The sequence below is a fragment of the Tenrec ecaudatus genome, chromosome 13 (assembly GCF_050624435.1).
Source record: "Tenrec ecaudatus isolate mTenEca1 chromosome 13, mTenEca1.hap1, whole genome shotgun sequence".
Lineage (NCBI taxonomy): Eukaryota > Metazoa > Chordata > Mammalia > Afrosoricida > Tenrecidae > Tenrec > Tenrec ecaudatus.
In genome coordinates this window covers 6,013,760-6,029,002 of record NC_134542.1, presented here as the reverse complement: position 1 = coordinate 6,029,002, position 15,243 = coordinate 6,013,760, and the positions used below count along the sequence as shown (strand labels likewise).

General features: G+C 56.3%; 1 protein-coding gene across 1 annotated transcript in view; it reads left to right on the top strand.

Annotated features, from left to right (window-relative positions):
* MROH2A (maestro heat like repeat family member 2A) overlaps positions 1 to 15,243 on the top strand; it is a 54,777-nt gene that overhangs the window by 20,867 nt on the left and 18,667 nt on the right. Inside the window, exons 19-26 of the mRNA XM_075530137.1 lie at positions 1,937 to 2,056; positions 2,305 to 2,427; positions 4,809 to 4,961; positions 5,844 to 5,966; positions 7,386 to 7,465; positions 9,483 to 9,591; positions 10,702 to 10,797; positions 14,203 to 14,307. Of these exons, the coding sequence (XP_075386252.1) occupies positions 1,937 to 2,056; positions 2,305 to 2,427; positions 4,809 to 4,961; positions 5,844 to 5,966; positions 7,386 to 7,465; positions 9,483 to 9,591; positions 10,702 to 10,797; positions 14,203 to 14,307 (909 nt within the window). The remainder of the gene's footprint in view (positions 1 to 1,936; positions 2,057 to 2,304; positions 2,428 to 4,808; positions 4,962 to 5,843; positions 5,967 to 7,385; positions 7,466 to 9,482; positions 9,592 to 10,701; positions 10,798 to 14,202; positions 14,308 to 15,243) is intronic.

Genomic DNA, 15,243 nt, shown 5'->3' with positions numbered 1-15,243 from the left:
GCTAATATTGGACTTATGGACTTGATCTGGACTGGTCTGGGATATGTTCTCAATATACAATTGCTGTTTTATGTAAAGTCCTTTCTTATACACATATGATTTTCCCTGGACTCATGTCTCTAGTCTACCCAGACTAACACAGTCACCACAAGTACAGGTGTTCCTGGATTTGTCGGTGGGAGTACAAATTGGCTCTGCTTAGGCACAGTGGTGGAGGAGTTAGCTGCTAACGGAAAGGTTGGTGGTTCAAACCCATTGTCCACTCTGTAGGAGAGAGATGCAGAAGTCTGCTTCTGTACAAATTACAGCTTCGGGAACCCTCTGGAGCCGGGTCTACCCTGTCCTCTAGGGCTGTATGTGACAACGATGACAGCGCTGCTGTTGTTGAGCTTTAAATGCACACAGGCAGTGGTAGGTCAGGGGAAGAATTCTTGCCTTCTGTGGAGTCTCCCATCCTGGCACTTCCTGTGTAGCCACCACCATCTGTCCTTGGAGCCTGGCATATGGCTTTGACAATGAACTGGTTTCCGCCAAGCTTCTCATCTAAGACAGACTAAGGGAGAAAGAAAGGCCTGAAGAGCTACTGCCCCAACCAGCCAATGCCCACCCTGTGGCCCACCACGCCCCCCTGCCCCCCTGGGCACTGACGAGTGCAACAAATACAACCGACAACACGCTCCGACCCTCCCTCGCTGAAGGATAGACGGCTGGTCAGAAGCCATGCCTCACTGCTGGAGGACTTGGCCAGGATTGTTAGGTGCTATGAAGCCTGTTCCGGCTCATCACAAGCCTCTCTGCAGCAAAGCAGAGCAAGCACTGCCTGGCCCTGCACCGGCCTATCTGTGGTTCCTACATCGGAGCCCATGGTTGCAGCCACGGTGTCCATCCATCCCGTCAAGGGTCTTGCTCTGTTTCACTGCCCCTCGACTTTACCAAGCAGGGTGTCCTTCTCCAGGGACTGGGCTCTCCTGACAACAGGTCCAAAGTCCGTGAGAGGAAGCCCCGCCCTCCTTGCCTCTGAGGAGCTCTCTGGCTGCACGGCTTGTCCAGCCTGTCCTTCCGGCAGTCTGTGCCACGTTCAGTCCTCTTCTGCAGCATCATGATTCAGATCCATGCACGCTCGTGTGGTCGTCCTTGTCCGTGGTCCTGCCTGCATGCACAGGGAGAGACAAGGAGCCTGGGAACCACTGCCACGCGGTCCGTTCTGACTCCGACTCAGGTCCCCTTCCCTCCTCTTTGCTTCTGATGGAGAGTGAGCAATTGATTCACTCGGCCACTCATGGGCGCTCCGGACCCTAGTCGCTACTCACCAGAGTAGGAGCAGCTGGACTTTGGGCATGGCTCCCACCAGCAGTGGGGGACCACCGGGCAGCGTGCCTACCCTGGAGCTTCCAGGCATATGCATCTGTGATGCAGGGACCCAGACTCACCGCAGGCTGGCAGGGGAAGGTCTACATGAAGCTCGCACCATGCCATGGAATCGATTCTGACTCATAGCGGCCCTGTGCGGCATTCTAGAACTGCCCCCGTGGGCTTCTGAGGCGATAGGTCTTCACGGGAGTAGACAGCCTCCTCTTACTCCTGTTGGACAGCGGTGGTTTCAGCGTGCTGACCTGGAGGTCTGCAGCTCAACACGGAACCTACTACGCCACCAAGGCTCCTCCTCCGTGCGTGGGAGGCGATTGAGAAGCCCATGGCTTGGGACAGGTGTACCTTAGCGTAAAACGAATCAGACTCTTGCTTGAGAAGTTGTCTTTGGAGATAACAAGGAATCCCCCAACTCCAAATATCTCCCAACAAGCAAAGATACCAGTGCATTTTTTTCAAAAGGGGCCGGAGGGCTCTGTACTGGACACCCTGGCGGGTGGGCGAGCCCCCAGCCAGGCAGGCAACCAGGCAGCTATTGGATCTTCTCTGGCTGTGTCTGACTCTCCAGGCCTTTCTGTACCGCGCTCTGGGCTTCACGCTGGCCATGGGCCTGGAGGCCGACAGGGTGGAGGTGCTGCTGCTGGAGCTACTCTACAAGACGGACTACAGCAACGACTTTGACCGGGAGGTGCCGGCTGGCCCTGGGAGGGGGGGCTGGCAGAGTGTGTGTGTGTGTATGTGTGTGTGTGTGTGTGTGTGTGTGTGTGTGTGTGTGTGTGTGTGAGAGAGAGAGAGAGAGAGAGAGAGAGTCTGTGTGTGTCAGAGAGACAGAGAGAGAGTCTGTGAGAGAGAGAGAGAGAGAGAGAGAGAGAGAGAGAGAGAGAGAGAGAGAGAGTGCAAGCATGAGGCCTCACCCATCGGGATGGTCCCCTGCAGGGCATCATCCTCTGCTTCGGCCTGTGTGCCCGGGGCCAGGTGAAGACGGTACTGAACGTGCTCCAGGACTTTGAGGAGAGGATCCAGGAGTCGGAGCAGACCTGGCAGATCGGCGCTTGGCGGGTAAGACTCTGGTCCCACCCTCAGCTCTCTGGGTCCCTTGAAGCCCAACCCTCTGTGCCGATCCTAGCTCCTCGCCTCCTGGTGCTGCTGCAGCACAGATACCATGAGTGCTTTGTGGGGCAGACGCGGGTCTCTGTCCCTTCATGAAGACACCTGACTGGGAGCAGGGTTTCGACTCTGCCCACGGCTTCCTGGTCAGGCGCCCCCGTCCGCCATGGGCTCCTTGTTAGTTAGCAAACCCCAGATGGCCTATGAGCGTGCCGGGCGCTCTGGATGACTCTTTCGGTAACTCAGAAGCGATCAGCTCTGGAAGCCACCCGACTTGGTTGGGATGGGATGAAGATAACGAAGCCAGTCCTGTTCTCGAACAGGACCCGCCACGGGCGTTGCTGTCTATCATTGTGGTCCATTGAGCCGTGGGCTCAATCCCAATGCAGCGCCCCGTGTGCTGCAAAACAAACCCCGCCCGGTCCTGTGCCATCCTCGCTCTTGTTCTTGGGTTTCAGCCCTCACGGCGGCCACTGTGCCAACCCGTCTGGTCGAGGGCCGGTGCTATTGTTTGCTGCCCTGTTCTCCTTACCAAGCACCTCGTGCTCCTCCAGGGACCGGTCTGGTCTCTCCCGACAACAGACACGTCCAAAGTGCGTGAGGCAAAGTCTCTCCATGCTTGTCTCTGAGGGGCTCTCGGGCTGGGCCCCTTCGAGACAGAGGTGCTTGTGCCCTGGGCTGTCCGTGGGATGCCCGATGGCCTTCTCCAGCACCCCCCTCCAGGTGCGTGGGCTCTTCTGCGTCTTCCCCGTTGCCTTGGTGTGCAGCTTGCCCACGCACGTCAGTTGGCGGAAAATGGCCGATGTCTGGCCACACCGGATCTGAGGAGCATGTGGGCTGACTTCCTCGAAGACCAAGGTGCCCCTTCTTCTGGGGCCCTTGCTGGCATTCTAAAGCTTCGACTCTCCTTCCATCTTTCTTCTTCACTGCCCAGCTTTCTCAGGCATGGGTAGAGGAGTTTGGGCCCCCACCCTGGGTGGGGTGGGGCATGATGCAGCCCACAAGCGCGCCCAGCCAGCGCCCTCATGAGGTCTGCTAGACACGCCCTCCAAGTCCCCCATCACCAAGGTGACTGAGATCCTGGGCCTGACATAGGGCAGGACCATACTCGCTGTTGGTGACCACAGACAGATGGGCCTCCCATGACCCGGACATCCCCGAGGGATCCAAGCCCTTCACGGATCACCGAGGGCCTTCAAATCAGCAGTGCAGACTCCCCCGGGGGGACTGGTGTTTGCTGGGTCTGGTCAGCCCCGACACAACCACACACAGAGGAGCCAGGCGCCCAGGTCCTGCGCTGTCCCCACGCAGGGATGCAGCCACAGAGCTTCCATGGGTTGCCTTTCGGAAGTAGATGGTCAGACCTTTCTTCCCAGTCTGTCTCAGTCTGAAAGCTCTGCTGCCACGCAGGCCGTGTCATGGCCACACAAAAGCCTCCACAGACATCGCAGCTGTGGGAGTGCGCATGAGGCGCACTGGCCGTCCGTCCGAGCTGGGGGTCCTTTGTGGAGGGTCAGGAAGCTCCTGGCGATGAGGACTAGGACGAGAGAAGGTCCTTGGGCAGTAGGCAGAGAGAACTAGGTATACGCAGGAAGTACTGCCCCGGGTGCTGAGGTGACCACTGCCCCAGAGATGACCATGAGGAAGCTTGTCCAGAGGTTGGTCAGTTGGGAAGCTGGCCCTAGCTCCCAGGAATCCTGGACAGGCTGGTAGACTGAGCCTACCCCTGGCATGTCTTGTGCAGTCTTTAAGGTCTCAGGTCCTGGCCTGCCCTGGCCCCTGGCCCTGGGGCAGGGAGACTGGATGTGGGGCCTGCGATAGGAACAGTGTCCAAATCCAGGAGGCCGGTCTCTACTCGAAGCCTTGGCTCTCCTGTCCCCATCCAGGTGTGTGAGGGGACTTCCAGCACCCCTCCCCACTTGGAAGGTGGGCTCGGTCAGACCATGTGAGCTATCTGTCCCACCAGGCCACTGGCATGTGTGGGGCGAGCACTGACCCAGCAGGTGCTTGGTGGGGGTGGGCTGGGAAGCTGTGGACAGTGGCCTCCAGGAAGGGGGCCAACACACACTGACCATCCGGCATCAGGCACTGGAGCCCTGGGTGGTAGGTTCAGGTCCGTCCACTCAGGGTCATCGAGGAAAAGAGGCCCAGTGATGTGCTTCAGGAAACTTGTCCATCGAGAAGCCTGCATCAATGGCACATGTTACTCCAGCCTGTGAAAGGCCACCACATCGGCGTTGATGCAGTACCCTGAGCCTGGCTGGGCTGCCTCTGTCTCCTAAAGCCACCCCATCCCACCCTACCCCCTGCTTATCCTGCTTGCTGTCCTGCAGAAAGACCATCCCTGGAGGCGGGAAACAGTGAAGAGTGCCCTCATGGTCATGTACAGTTGCGTGGCCACCTATTGCCACCCCCAGGTGCTCCTCAGCCACATGGACAGCCCCATCACCTCCAAGATCATCCATCACTACTCCAGCAGCTGCCAGGTACCCCACGGGCACCTCCCCCATGCCCCATCCTACCACATACTCCATCGGGTTTCTGAGTCAGGCGGGGGTGGGGCGAGCACCCTCTGCCCACCTCTCCCACCAGGAGACAGACATCCAGGGCTCTTACCTGGCATCCAGCACCCAGAGAGCCTGTTGTCCTGACCTGGACTGTTCTCTGTGCTTGGACGGAGAAAACCTGGGTGTGTCACTGGGGGGTGAGGGTGGGGTGGGTGTCTGCCTCTTTCTTGCCTGGGTGTGACCTCTCCTTTCCCTCTCCTTCCTAATGGCCCGAGGGGAGGATGTGGCGGGTCAAGCGTCTGCCCCTCTGTGACACTGGACGCTCCAGTTGCAGTGCCTAGGAAAGGCTACCTGGGGGTGCAGAGAGTTCTGGGCACTCAGGCCTCGTCTGGCCCTGGTCACAAGAATACATGGCCCTGTCATAGAGGCACTTGGTCCTCACTCGGCCTTCATTAGACCACTGAGCATCTACGGGCAGGGACAGGGGACACTCAGACCCCGTCTGACCCTGGTTAGAGATACATGGGGCCCCATCAGGCTCTGGTCATAGAGGACACGGGCCTCCTTTGTCCCTGGACACGGAGCATTCGGTCTCTGTCTGGCCCTGGTCATGGAGCAACATGGAGGCCCATAGGCCCTGTCCAGCCCTGGTCTGGCCCAGGCCCCAGTCCCTGCCGGTAGATGCTCAGTGGTCTACTGAAGGCCGAGTGAGGTGCCGTGTCTCAGAGCACCTGAGCTGAAGCCCTCTGTTCCCCAAGCAGGGAGGGCTCCGCCTCTGTGCTGGTTCTGGGTAGGGCGAGGTGAGGCGGCTGCTCACAAGCATGCTCTCCTTTCTCTCCTCACCGGCTGGGTCCGGCCCAGGATGTATCCCTCAAACTGGCCTTCATGAAGAGCATTGTGCAGGTGGCCAGTGCAGTCAAGAGCATCGAGTACGTGGACGATGTCCAATTTGCCCAGAAGGGCACTGTCACCAGCATTCTGACGGTGAGTGGAGCCAGGGTCTGACTCTCTGCAGAGGCCCGGTGTTTCCAGAGTTCCCAAGGGTGCCTGGAAGTGGGGGGGATGGGGTTGCAGGATCTCTGAAGTCCCCGCCTCTGTGTCCTAACTGTAGTGGTTCAGAATAAGGCATCTTCCCAGGTCTCAAAGCCAAGGATTGCTCTAGAGACCAGATGGAAGGCCCCGGGCCTCTGGGCCCCGTGATGAGCAGGAGGTGGCTGGCTGCTCTGGGCTGGTTGTAAAGACTCAGACTGGGGTTCCCTTGGGGGCGAGGGCAGGGATGTGGGGGAGGTGCTCGGAAGAAGCAAAGCCTAGAGCTGCATTTGCCTGGAACTTTGGTCCGATGGGGAAAGGCGCTCTGCTTGGATCCACAGTCCAGGCTCCTGGCAGCCACAGTCGCGAGATCGGAGGGCTCATGGCGTTGGGTACATCTGCCCCACACGACTTTGGAGTGCTTCGTCTGACCCCTGCAGTGGCATTTTCAACCCCCTCATCTGCCTCTGAAAGTTGGACACTAGATAAAAGAGATGGAAGAAGAATCAGCGCTTATGCCTGACAGTGTTGGCAAAGAACACTGAAAGTACCACGGGCTGGCCAAAGAGCATGTGCCTCTGTCTTGGAAGAGGCAGAGCCGGAATGCGCCTTAGAGGCAAGGATGGCAGTGAGCTGAGCAGCTGTCTAATGCCCTTTGGGCGTGTCGTCAGGAGAGGCTGGCCCCTGGAGAAGGGCGTGGTGCCTGGGAAAGTAGAGGATCCGGTGGGAAAAAGAGGAAGGTCCTGGACAAGATGGACTTGACAGCGGTTGTTGTGAGGATGGGGCTGAGCGGGTGGGGCTTCATTCTGCTGTCCACGCGGAACCCACTCAATGGAAAACAGCAACAACAACAGAGAAACAGTCACTGTCCCAAGACAGGAATCAGTGACAAGGCTGATGCAGGTGGAGGAGCAGCTGAGATCCTCCCTCCCCAGTCCTAGTACCGATACTGGTAACCGGCTCGTCGCCACCTGGATGAGGAGCCTGCAGGGAGTGAGACTCGGGTTGAGAACAGGAGGCCCTGTGTAGGATGTCAGAGTGTGTTTCCACTAGGGGGCCCGGGGCCAGGGACTCCACATACATCATTTTATGGGTCACCCAGTGGAACTGGCCATCCAGTCTCTGCTTGACAGAGGAGGGGGGCTGGGGGCAGGGGGTAGGAGGAAATTTCCCCCAGGACACCCAACTCAAAGCCAAGTCCTCCTCCTGACACCCACTTTAGACACCCTCCACGCTCTGGACTCGCTGTCTCCTTTGGGCTGTGGAGGGTGTGTGCAAAGAACCACAGTGCATGTTCCAGAATGTCAGGCCCTCCGGCACGTACTGCTGGCCCTCCTGGTGGCCGGCAGCTCATGGCCTGATTGGGTCCCGCAGGCAATCATCAAGGCTGAGCCCATCGACAGCCTGGTCTCTCCTGTCCGGGCCATGGCAATGGAAGCCCTCGTGCACCTGAGGTGAGCTGGGCACCCCTGCCCCTGTCCCCTGGCCTCCAGGGGTGGGACCTCCCCTGGGTAAGCAGCTCCTGGACCCTCCCTTACCTCTGCAGCAGGGGCCTGGGGCTGGGCCAGCTGAGAAGATGGGGCTCTCATTCGCCCCTCTGTCAGCGAGAATTCCTCACGACACCGAGTGCACTGTTGGGGGGCCGACGCCAAGACTGGCTGTGTGAAGTGTGTGTGCCATGGCTCTTCGGGGACTTGCTGCCTCTTGAAAAAATAAACACACCCCTGCCGCTCGTTACAAAGAGGCCTGGCGGCAGAGTGGTTATGCATTGGACTGCTGACTGCAAGGTCCTGGGTTTGAAACCACCCGCCACTCGGCTGGAGAAAGACGGGGTTTTCTGTTCCTGTAAGAGAAACCCCCAGGGGCAGTTCTACCCTGTCCTGCAGGACGGCTGTGCGTCTGCAGGGACTTGAGGGCGGCAAGTTTGGTTTGAATTAGTTACATCAACAAGCGTCGTTCCCACACGCCCAGTTTCCACGTATCACTATGCCCAAGGCTAACACTCCAGGCTAACTTACTGTTTCAGCCCCCGGAGGCGCTCCAGCGGCCCGTGTGGCACAGTGGGTCGACTGCTAACCTCAAGGCCAGCAGTTCAAAACCACCAGCCATTCCTTGGGAGGAAGACAAGTCTTTTCACTCCTGTGAAGAGTCTTGGAAACCCGCAGGGCCAGTTCCATCCTGCGATGGAGTCGCTGTGAGTCAGAAGGGACTAGATGGCAGTGCATTTGGGTTTGAGTCCTGAGCGTGTCACCCGGTCCCAAGAACGCTTCCGCTCACCTGGGTTGGCCGGCTCCCACTGTGGGCACTCGCTGCAGTTTGCACCGCTTGCCGCTGCTCTTACAGTCCCCGATCCGGTCCCCACTGTTGGTGGTTTAGCGTCAACATTGTGGCGACCGGAGTTGGTGAGCGTCTATCAGTCACGTTTATGCGTGCATGCTTGTATGTATTTTCCCCGCAGTTTTACGGGCCTGGACTTCACATATCCTAGGTCAAATAGTCCACTCACATCAAGCACAGGTGTACAATCATGGCCACAGTCAGCTTTGGAATCTTTTCTTCATTCTGTTCTCATCGTTATTAGCTCCCCATTTCCCCGCCAGACCCCCAAGGGACCATTCATCTAGATTTACCTCCCCTGGATTTCACAGACAGACAAACATTAACCAGCAAACAAGCAAACAACAACCAAAACGCCAACACCAGCAACAAAACTGTGACAAAGTAAAACAGGAAAAACTCAACTGAACAGAAGGCAGCAAACATTAAGAACTAGCGCACTTTCTTGGGGATGAAGGAGTAAATAAAAGAAAGGAAGGCGACAGAGCAGGCTTCTCCTCAGTGACTCCTCGTGCTGTTGTTCAATGTAGAGAAATTTTACAGCACCAACCCGCCGCCCTGTTGGCCCTCACTTAATCAACGGCCAGTGATATTTAATCATGCACGATCCTGCGGTTAACAGTGAGACGGAACACTACCGAGAATCCGGCCTGCAGGAAGAGGTCCATGGGTGGTGGGGCAGTCATTGACACCCATGAATTTCCATGCTGGTGCTGCCAACTCTAGTGCCCTGAGGTGCAGTGTTTAAGCGCTCAACAGCAAAGGGAAAGGTTGGTGGTTTGAGCCCACTGAGCCTCTGTGGGAGAAAGCTTGGAAAGTGGACACCCGTAACAATTGCAATCTAGGAAACGCTATGGGGAAGTTCCACCTGTCACATGGAGACAGGTTCCAGACACAAGTCACCATTGGCTTGATGGCACCCAAGAAGGGCAACAGGGCCACCTGGGGAGGGCTAGGTTCCACCATGCTCCAGTCAGGCAACAGCAAGTAGGACAGGGGTCCTGAGACCCCTGGGTGCCTCGCTCCATCACAGCCCCAGTCCCCGGGGCTAAGACCTCCAGCCAGGGAGGAAGACTCCCGGCTGAGACCGGACCTCGGACAGCACCTCCTCACTCTTCATGTCTCTCCCTCCAGCAAGCTGAAGCCTTTCTACTCCGGGGAGGAGAACAGCGAGCTGATGGACACCGGCATCCACTCCGTCATTTCTCTTCAGCCCCCAGGGGAGGACAATGAGTCCATTAAGGTAGGGTCCTCTGGGACGAGATGGGAACTTACAAGTCTGTACCCAACTGGACCGTGCTGGCCCTCCCTTGTCCTGAGCCTGCAGCCGGAGAGGCTGCCAAGTGAGGGGGTCCAATGAGCAAGGTCAGGCTCAGAGCCCTGGTGGGGCACTGGTTAACCTCTCGGCTGCTGACCGACAGGCTGGCAGTTCAAACCCACTAGCAGCTGTGCAGGAGGGAAGGCCTGGCCATCTGCAGCCGTCAGCATTACAGCCACGCGGCGGTGCTGCTCTGCCCCCTGGGGTGCCTGTGCTGTGAGTCACTGTAGACTCAACAGTACCCAAGGTCAACGAGCCAAGACTAGCCGAGCCCTGGTGCTGTAGCCGGCTACGTGGTGGGCTCCCCACTGCTCTGTGGGAGTGACAGTCTCAGAAACCCACAGGGGCCAGTTGTACCCTGTCCTACCCTGTGAGTCGGCGTGGACTGGACAGTGGGTTGGGTTTGGCTGACTGTAACAGGTAAATCCTGACCGCCCACCCCCCGTGTATTAATAACTTCAAAGCGTGTCTCGCTCAAGCAAAGTACCCTTGGCAGTGGGGTGGGGGGACTGGGCCACTTTACACAGGAGTCCAGCTTGGCAGAGGTTCTGCCATCTTGAACGGTGGCTGTGCATTTGGGGATCCAACCTGGAGATAGGGAAGGAGCGGAGAGCGGATTCGTCGACTTGCCAGGGCTCTTTCCAGATGCAAGGGCTGCTGGGACATGTAGTTCCCCAGTCGCTCGACTGTTTCCCACCAATGTGGAAGGGGAGGGCACATCCTTTGTGGACCCTGGCTCAGGATGGTGAAGACTTGCTACGCCCGTGCAGAGTGACAGCTTCGGTTACCCACAGGACGGTTTCCACGCTGAGCCATGGGGTGCTAGAGTCAGACTGCATGGCAGTGAGCTTGCTGTTGTGGTTTGCTTTGGCCCCGGAGAAGGAGACAGTAGAACTGAGCAAGCTCCCGCCAGAGCTGAGGTTGCTTGTCACTACAGGGTTCTTCTGGAGAGATGGCCATGCCCCTCACATGGGCAGCGCCAGGCTATCTGGGCGATGCTTGTCACGGTGCCCCCACCTCCTCTCTTGGCTGCAGATCTTGTACACCAACGCCATGAGCGCCCTGGAGCGGCTGATGGAGGGCCTCATGCAGCGGCAGCTGGACCCCAAGGGGCTGCAGGAGATGGTGCATGTGAGTGGCCAGGACACCCCCCCAGGGACCACCCTCCACGCGAAACAGAAGGGTTTCTTCATTCCCCCGCCCCCGACAAAGTGCCACAAACGGGGTGGCCAGTAAAGAGTTGGGGAAGCAAGGACTCTGAATTCAGGGTGTTGGCTGGGCTGTGCCACGTAGGAGGCTCTCGGGAAATTGCTTTCCCCCCACCCCCCTGCTCTTCTCCTTCCTCCCCCATCCGCTCTTCTCCTCTCCCCTCCCCTCGTTCGTCTGTCCCTCTGAGTACTGAGGACCCTAGGTACCCCTTGGCTCTCATCTGCAGCCGCCCGCCAGCCTTAGACCCCGTCTCCTTGACCCGTCTTCCCTCTGTCTGCCCCTCTTTTGGGGGACGCTACTCACACAGGGTTAGGGCCCATCCTCATCCGGTAGGAGCTCCTCACGAACGCCACGACCCAAGCCAGGTCCTCTTCAAAGTGTCAGGGGTCAGGGCAGCAACGTAAATCGGGAGAGGGAATAACACAGTCCTCAACAGTCACCGTATCTGTTGATGCAGCGCCATGTTCTGAAGAGTTGGCAGGGAACAAAAACAAACAACAGCACGCAGGATGTCTGTGTCTCCTTCAGATCGCAGATTCTCCAATTTTTAATCCTTTGCCATGTCTGCTTTCTCTCTGTCCTCTCTCTCCCTCTCTTCCTCTTCCACCTCCTCCCCCTCACTCTTCCCCCACCCTTTTTGAACTACGGAAAGCTATCGCCAACACCAAGAAGGAGAGCACTCTGTGCTAGAATAACAGGACAGTGACCACATCAGGGAAACTGTCCCGGGTGCAGTGGAATATTCCAATCCACCCCCTGTCCACGTAACAGTTCCACTCATTAACCCGACCCTGTGGCCTTATCCCCCCCACTGCCAGGGGGCGCCGTTCCATCCCCACCAGGGTTGTGACGTCTGAACCCATCCAAGCAGCCATGCTGCCACTCCGTCTCCTCGAGGCCCCCTCTCTATTTTCCCCAATACAAGTTCTCTATCAGAGATGGACTGGAAAGGGTTTCTCTTTTGAAGACTGGGACAATGTAAGGAGGCGTTTACAAGAAGACGAACTCATCTGTGCTAGTGTGGAGAAGGTGGAGCTGGGCGACGCGCTGCTGGCCCTCCTCCCAGACCCGGTCTGCTCCGAGATCCTGCTGCCGTTGTCACCATTTGCTTGATGCTCCTCATCAGGGACACGGATTCCGTCTGCCGTGTTGCTGTGACATCACCAAGCCCTTTATCAATTTGACCCAGTCGACTTTATCGTTTTGGTTGTTTGTTTGTTTTAATCATTTTCTTGGGGGCTCTTGCTGCTCTGGCAGCAATCCACACCTCCATTGTGTCGAGCACATCTGTGTATATGCTGCCATCGTCCTTTTCAAAACATTTTCTTTGTATGTGAGCCTTTGGTGTCTGTAGTCTAATTCATCTTAAAAGCAAAGCATGGTGTTCGGGGTCCTGTGCTGTTATATCTAAGACGTCTTTTCCTAGGAGTTTTGGGAGTTGCAGGTTTTAAAACTTAAGTCGGAAGTCCATTGTGTGTCAATTTTTGAATATGCTTTGATGCGTGAGGATGTCCAATTGTTCCAGCACAGTATGTCAAGCAGACTATTGCCTTTGTCAGAACACCGTCTGGATTAAAAATCTAAATTTCCGGGCAGGATTTAAAATCAATTGGCTGTGTGTGTTAGGGGAGCAGGGATAGATGTTTATGGACTCATATTCTGCCCCATGGAGGCATTGGGCTCTCTTGATGCCAGTACCTCACTCTCTGGCAGCCCTGGGGGACAAGGTACACCAGCCCCTCGGACAGCAGTTCTCAACCTGTGGTGGAGACCCCTTTGGGAGTGGAATGACCCTTTCACAGGGGTTGCCCGATTCATAAGAGTAGCAGAAGTACAGTGATGAAGTAGCAACAAGAATAACTGTACGGCTGGGGGGTCCCCACCACATGAAGAACTGTATGAAAGGGCCACGGCATCAGGAAGGTGGAGAACCACTGCTGTCGGGTGTTCACGACTGTAAGTTTTTACGGAAGCTGGCGACCATCTTTCTTCTGTGGCATGGCTGACGGGTTCCAACAGAACCACGGTGACAAGGGCTCCTTGCTGTCACATTGTTGCTGCTGTTGCTGCTAGGTTCCAACCCATAGTGGCTCTCTGCACAACTGAGTGCAACACTGCCCCGTCTTGCACCATTGTCACGAGGGTTCCTACGCTTGAGCCCACGGTGGTAGCCACTGTGCCCGCCCAGCTCTTCGAGGGTCTTCCTCTTTCTCGTGCCCCTCTGCCTTACCAAGTGTGCTGCCCTTCTCCAGGGACTGGACTCTCCTTACAACATGTCCAAAGTACGTGAGAGGAAATCTATCCATCCTTGCCTGGAAGGAGGACTCTGGCTGTACTTCTTCCGAGACAGATTTGTAACAAGTCTTGAATTCCAATTGTGTTGAGTTCACCAACGTAGTTCTTTGTGTGTGTGTGTGTGTGTCTGTGCATCCTGCAAATGTTCACATGTTACTCTCTCATTTTAATTTCCCTTTACATTGCATCTCCAAACACTTTTTAATGCCCCCCCTCACCCTCCCTGTGCCTGGTTTTCTGAATCTCTTCCTTTATGGGCCCTACTCCCATGGGACAATGAGACTTCTGATTTCCACTTTGACCTGCAGGTGATGTAGAAGTTTACAGACAGACAGGGACAACCCCAGAAGTATCTTCTCTCCTGATGTCGATCCTTCTAATTTAATGTCCTTTCAGTCTTTGTACATTTGGAATCCTTTCAAATTTTTTGAGGCTGGTTTTATCACCCAGATATGGTTTTTCTTGGTAAATATTCTATGTGACCTTGGAAAATACTGTGCTGTTGAACGGTTCCATTTTCTGTATCCTCCCTGAATGTCTGTCCTCTTGTTCTATCAGTTGTTGAGAAAGAGGCATTTAAATCTCTGCCCAAAACCAATTGTCTGCACTCTCTGTTTTTGCTTTATGTATTGAGCCCAGTTATTGGCTGCATACATGTTTAGGTTGGTTATGGTTATGTCCTCTTGGTGATCTGACCCTTATACTTGGCAATAGTCTTTCCTCTAAAATGAGCTTCGTTTCAGGGCCCCCAGTAACAAAGCGTGCTTCTGGACCTTCACCTTCAGGTAGACATCAAAACCTTCACCTTCAGGCAGCCATTGACCCAACACACCCCGTTCTCTGCCCCCAGCCCCCTGTCTCTTCCTTGGAGGGGCCGTGGGAAAATCCAGAAGTGTACAGAACCACAGCAAGATTCAGAAACAGGCTGAAGGGAATGGGCGTGGGTGGTGATCGCCGGGGCTCAGTAAAGGACTCGTGAAGGATTTTGTTCTCTCCCGCCCAACCTCTTCCGTGTTTGGACTCTCCCCACAGCTCCTGGAGAAGTGGATCTTGTCGGAGAAAGAATGGGAGCGGGAGAAGGCCATGAACCTCCACCTTCGCCTTATGAAGATTTATGTCCAGAGCGTGGGCGTCTGCGTGAGTCAGGGCACACTCAGCCCACCCTCCACCCCCAGTTGGCCGTGCTGACATCCGCTGAGAAGTCTCCCTCCATCCGTGAGAACATGGGACACTTGAAATTGAGTTCTGGCCCCTGAGGATCCCTGTGAGAAGGAAGAGGCCACCTCTTTGGGGGAATGGTCCAGTGAAGAGGCTGTGAGGAAGGGACTGCTGGGCTTCCAGTGGGGACCCAGGTTCTGTGGGCTTGGCTCATCCAGTGAGTGGCAAGAACCTTCTTAAAGGAAAGGCCTACCGATTCGGGAGTGCAGCCCTGGTGGGGGACGGGAATGTTTACTTGCAAGGAGAGAAGAGCGCGTTTCTCCTTAACTTGCAATGTGTATAGCGTCTGCCACATCATCACACCTTCTACAAGAGCGGTGTCATCTTGGTCTTGCTCAGCTGCCCGACATGGCTTCAGGAGGTCTCTTTCTCCACATCGGTTGACACTATACTCTTCAGTTATCTTGTCCGTAGGGACATCTTCCATCAGGGCCGGGGCACAGTGGTGACCGCAGGTCCCAGGGCTGGTGGTGGTGACAAGAGGAGGTATTTGAGGGCCCTGTGGTGGCGGTGACAGGTCACCACAGGCATTTGTTCTCTCCTAGCTCTGGAAGCTGTTGTTAGTAGGTGGTCTCTAGTTGGTTCTGACTCGTCGTAGCCCCACGGTGTCGTTGAACAGCAGAGGAAGCTGCCCCGTCCTGCAGCCCCGCTGAATCGCTGCTGTGCTGGAGCTCATGGTTGCGGCCACTGCGCCATCTTATTGAGGGACCTCCTCTTTTTCTCTGACCTTCTGCTTCGCCAAGGTAATCCCACCTGGCCAGGCCAGGTGGGTAGTGACTGGTGATATGCTGTTGCCAAAAGGTATTTGCTGCGAATAGGTTGTCGGTCTTGCAAAATTCTATCACGGAGACCAAG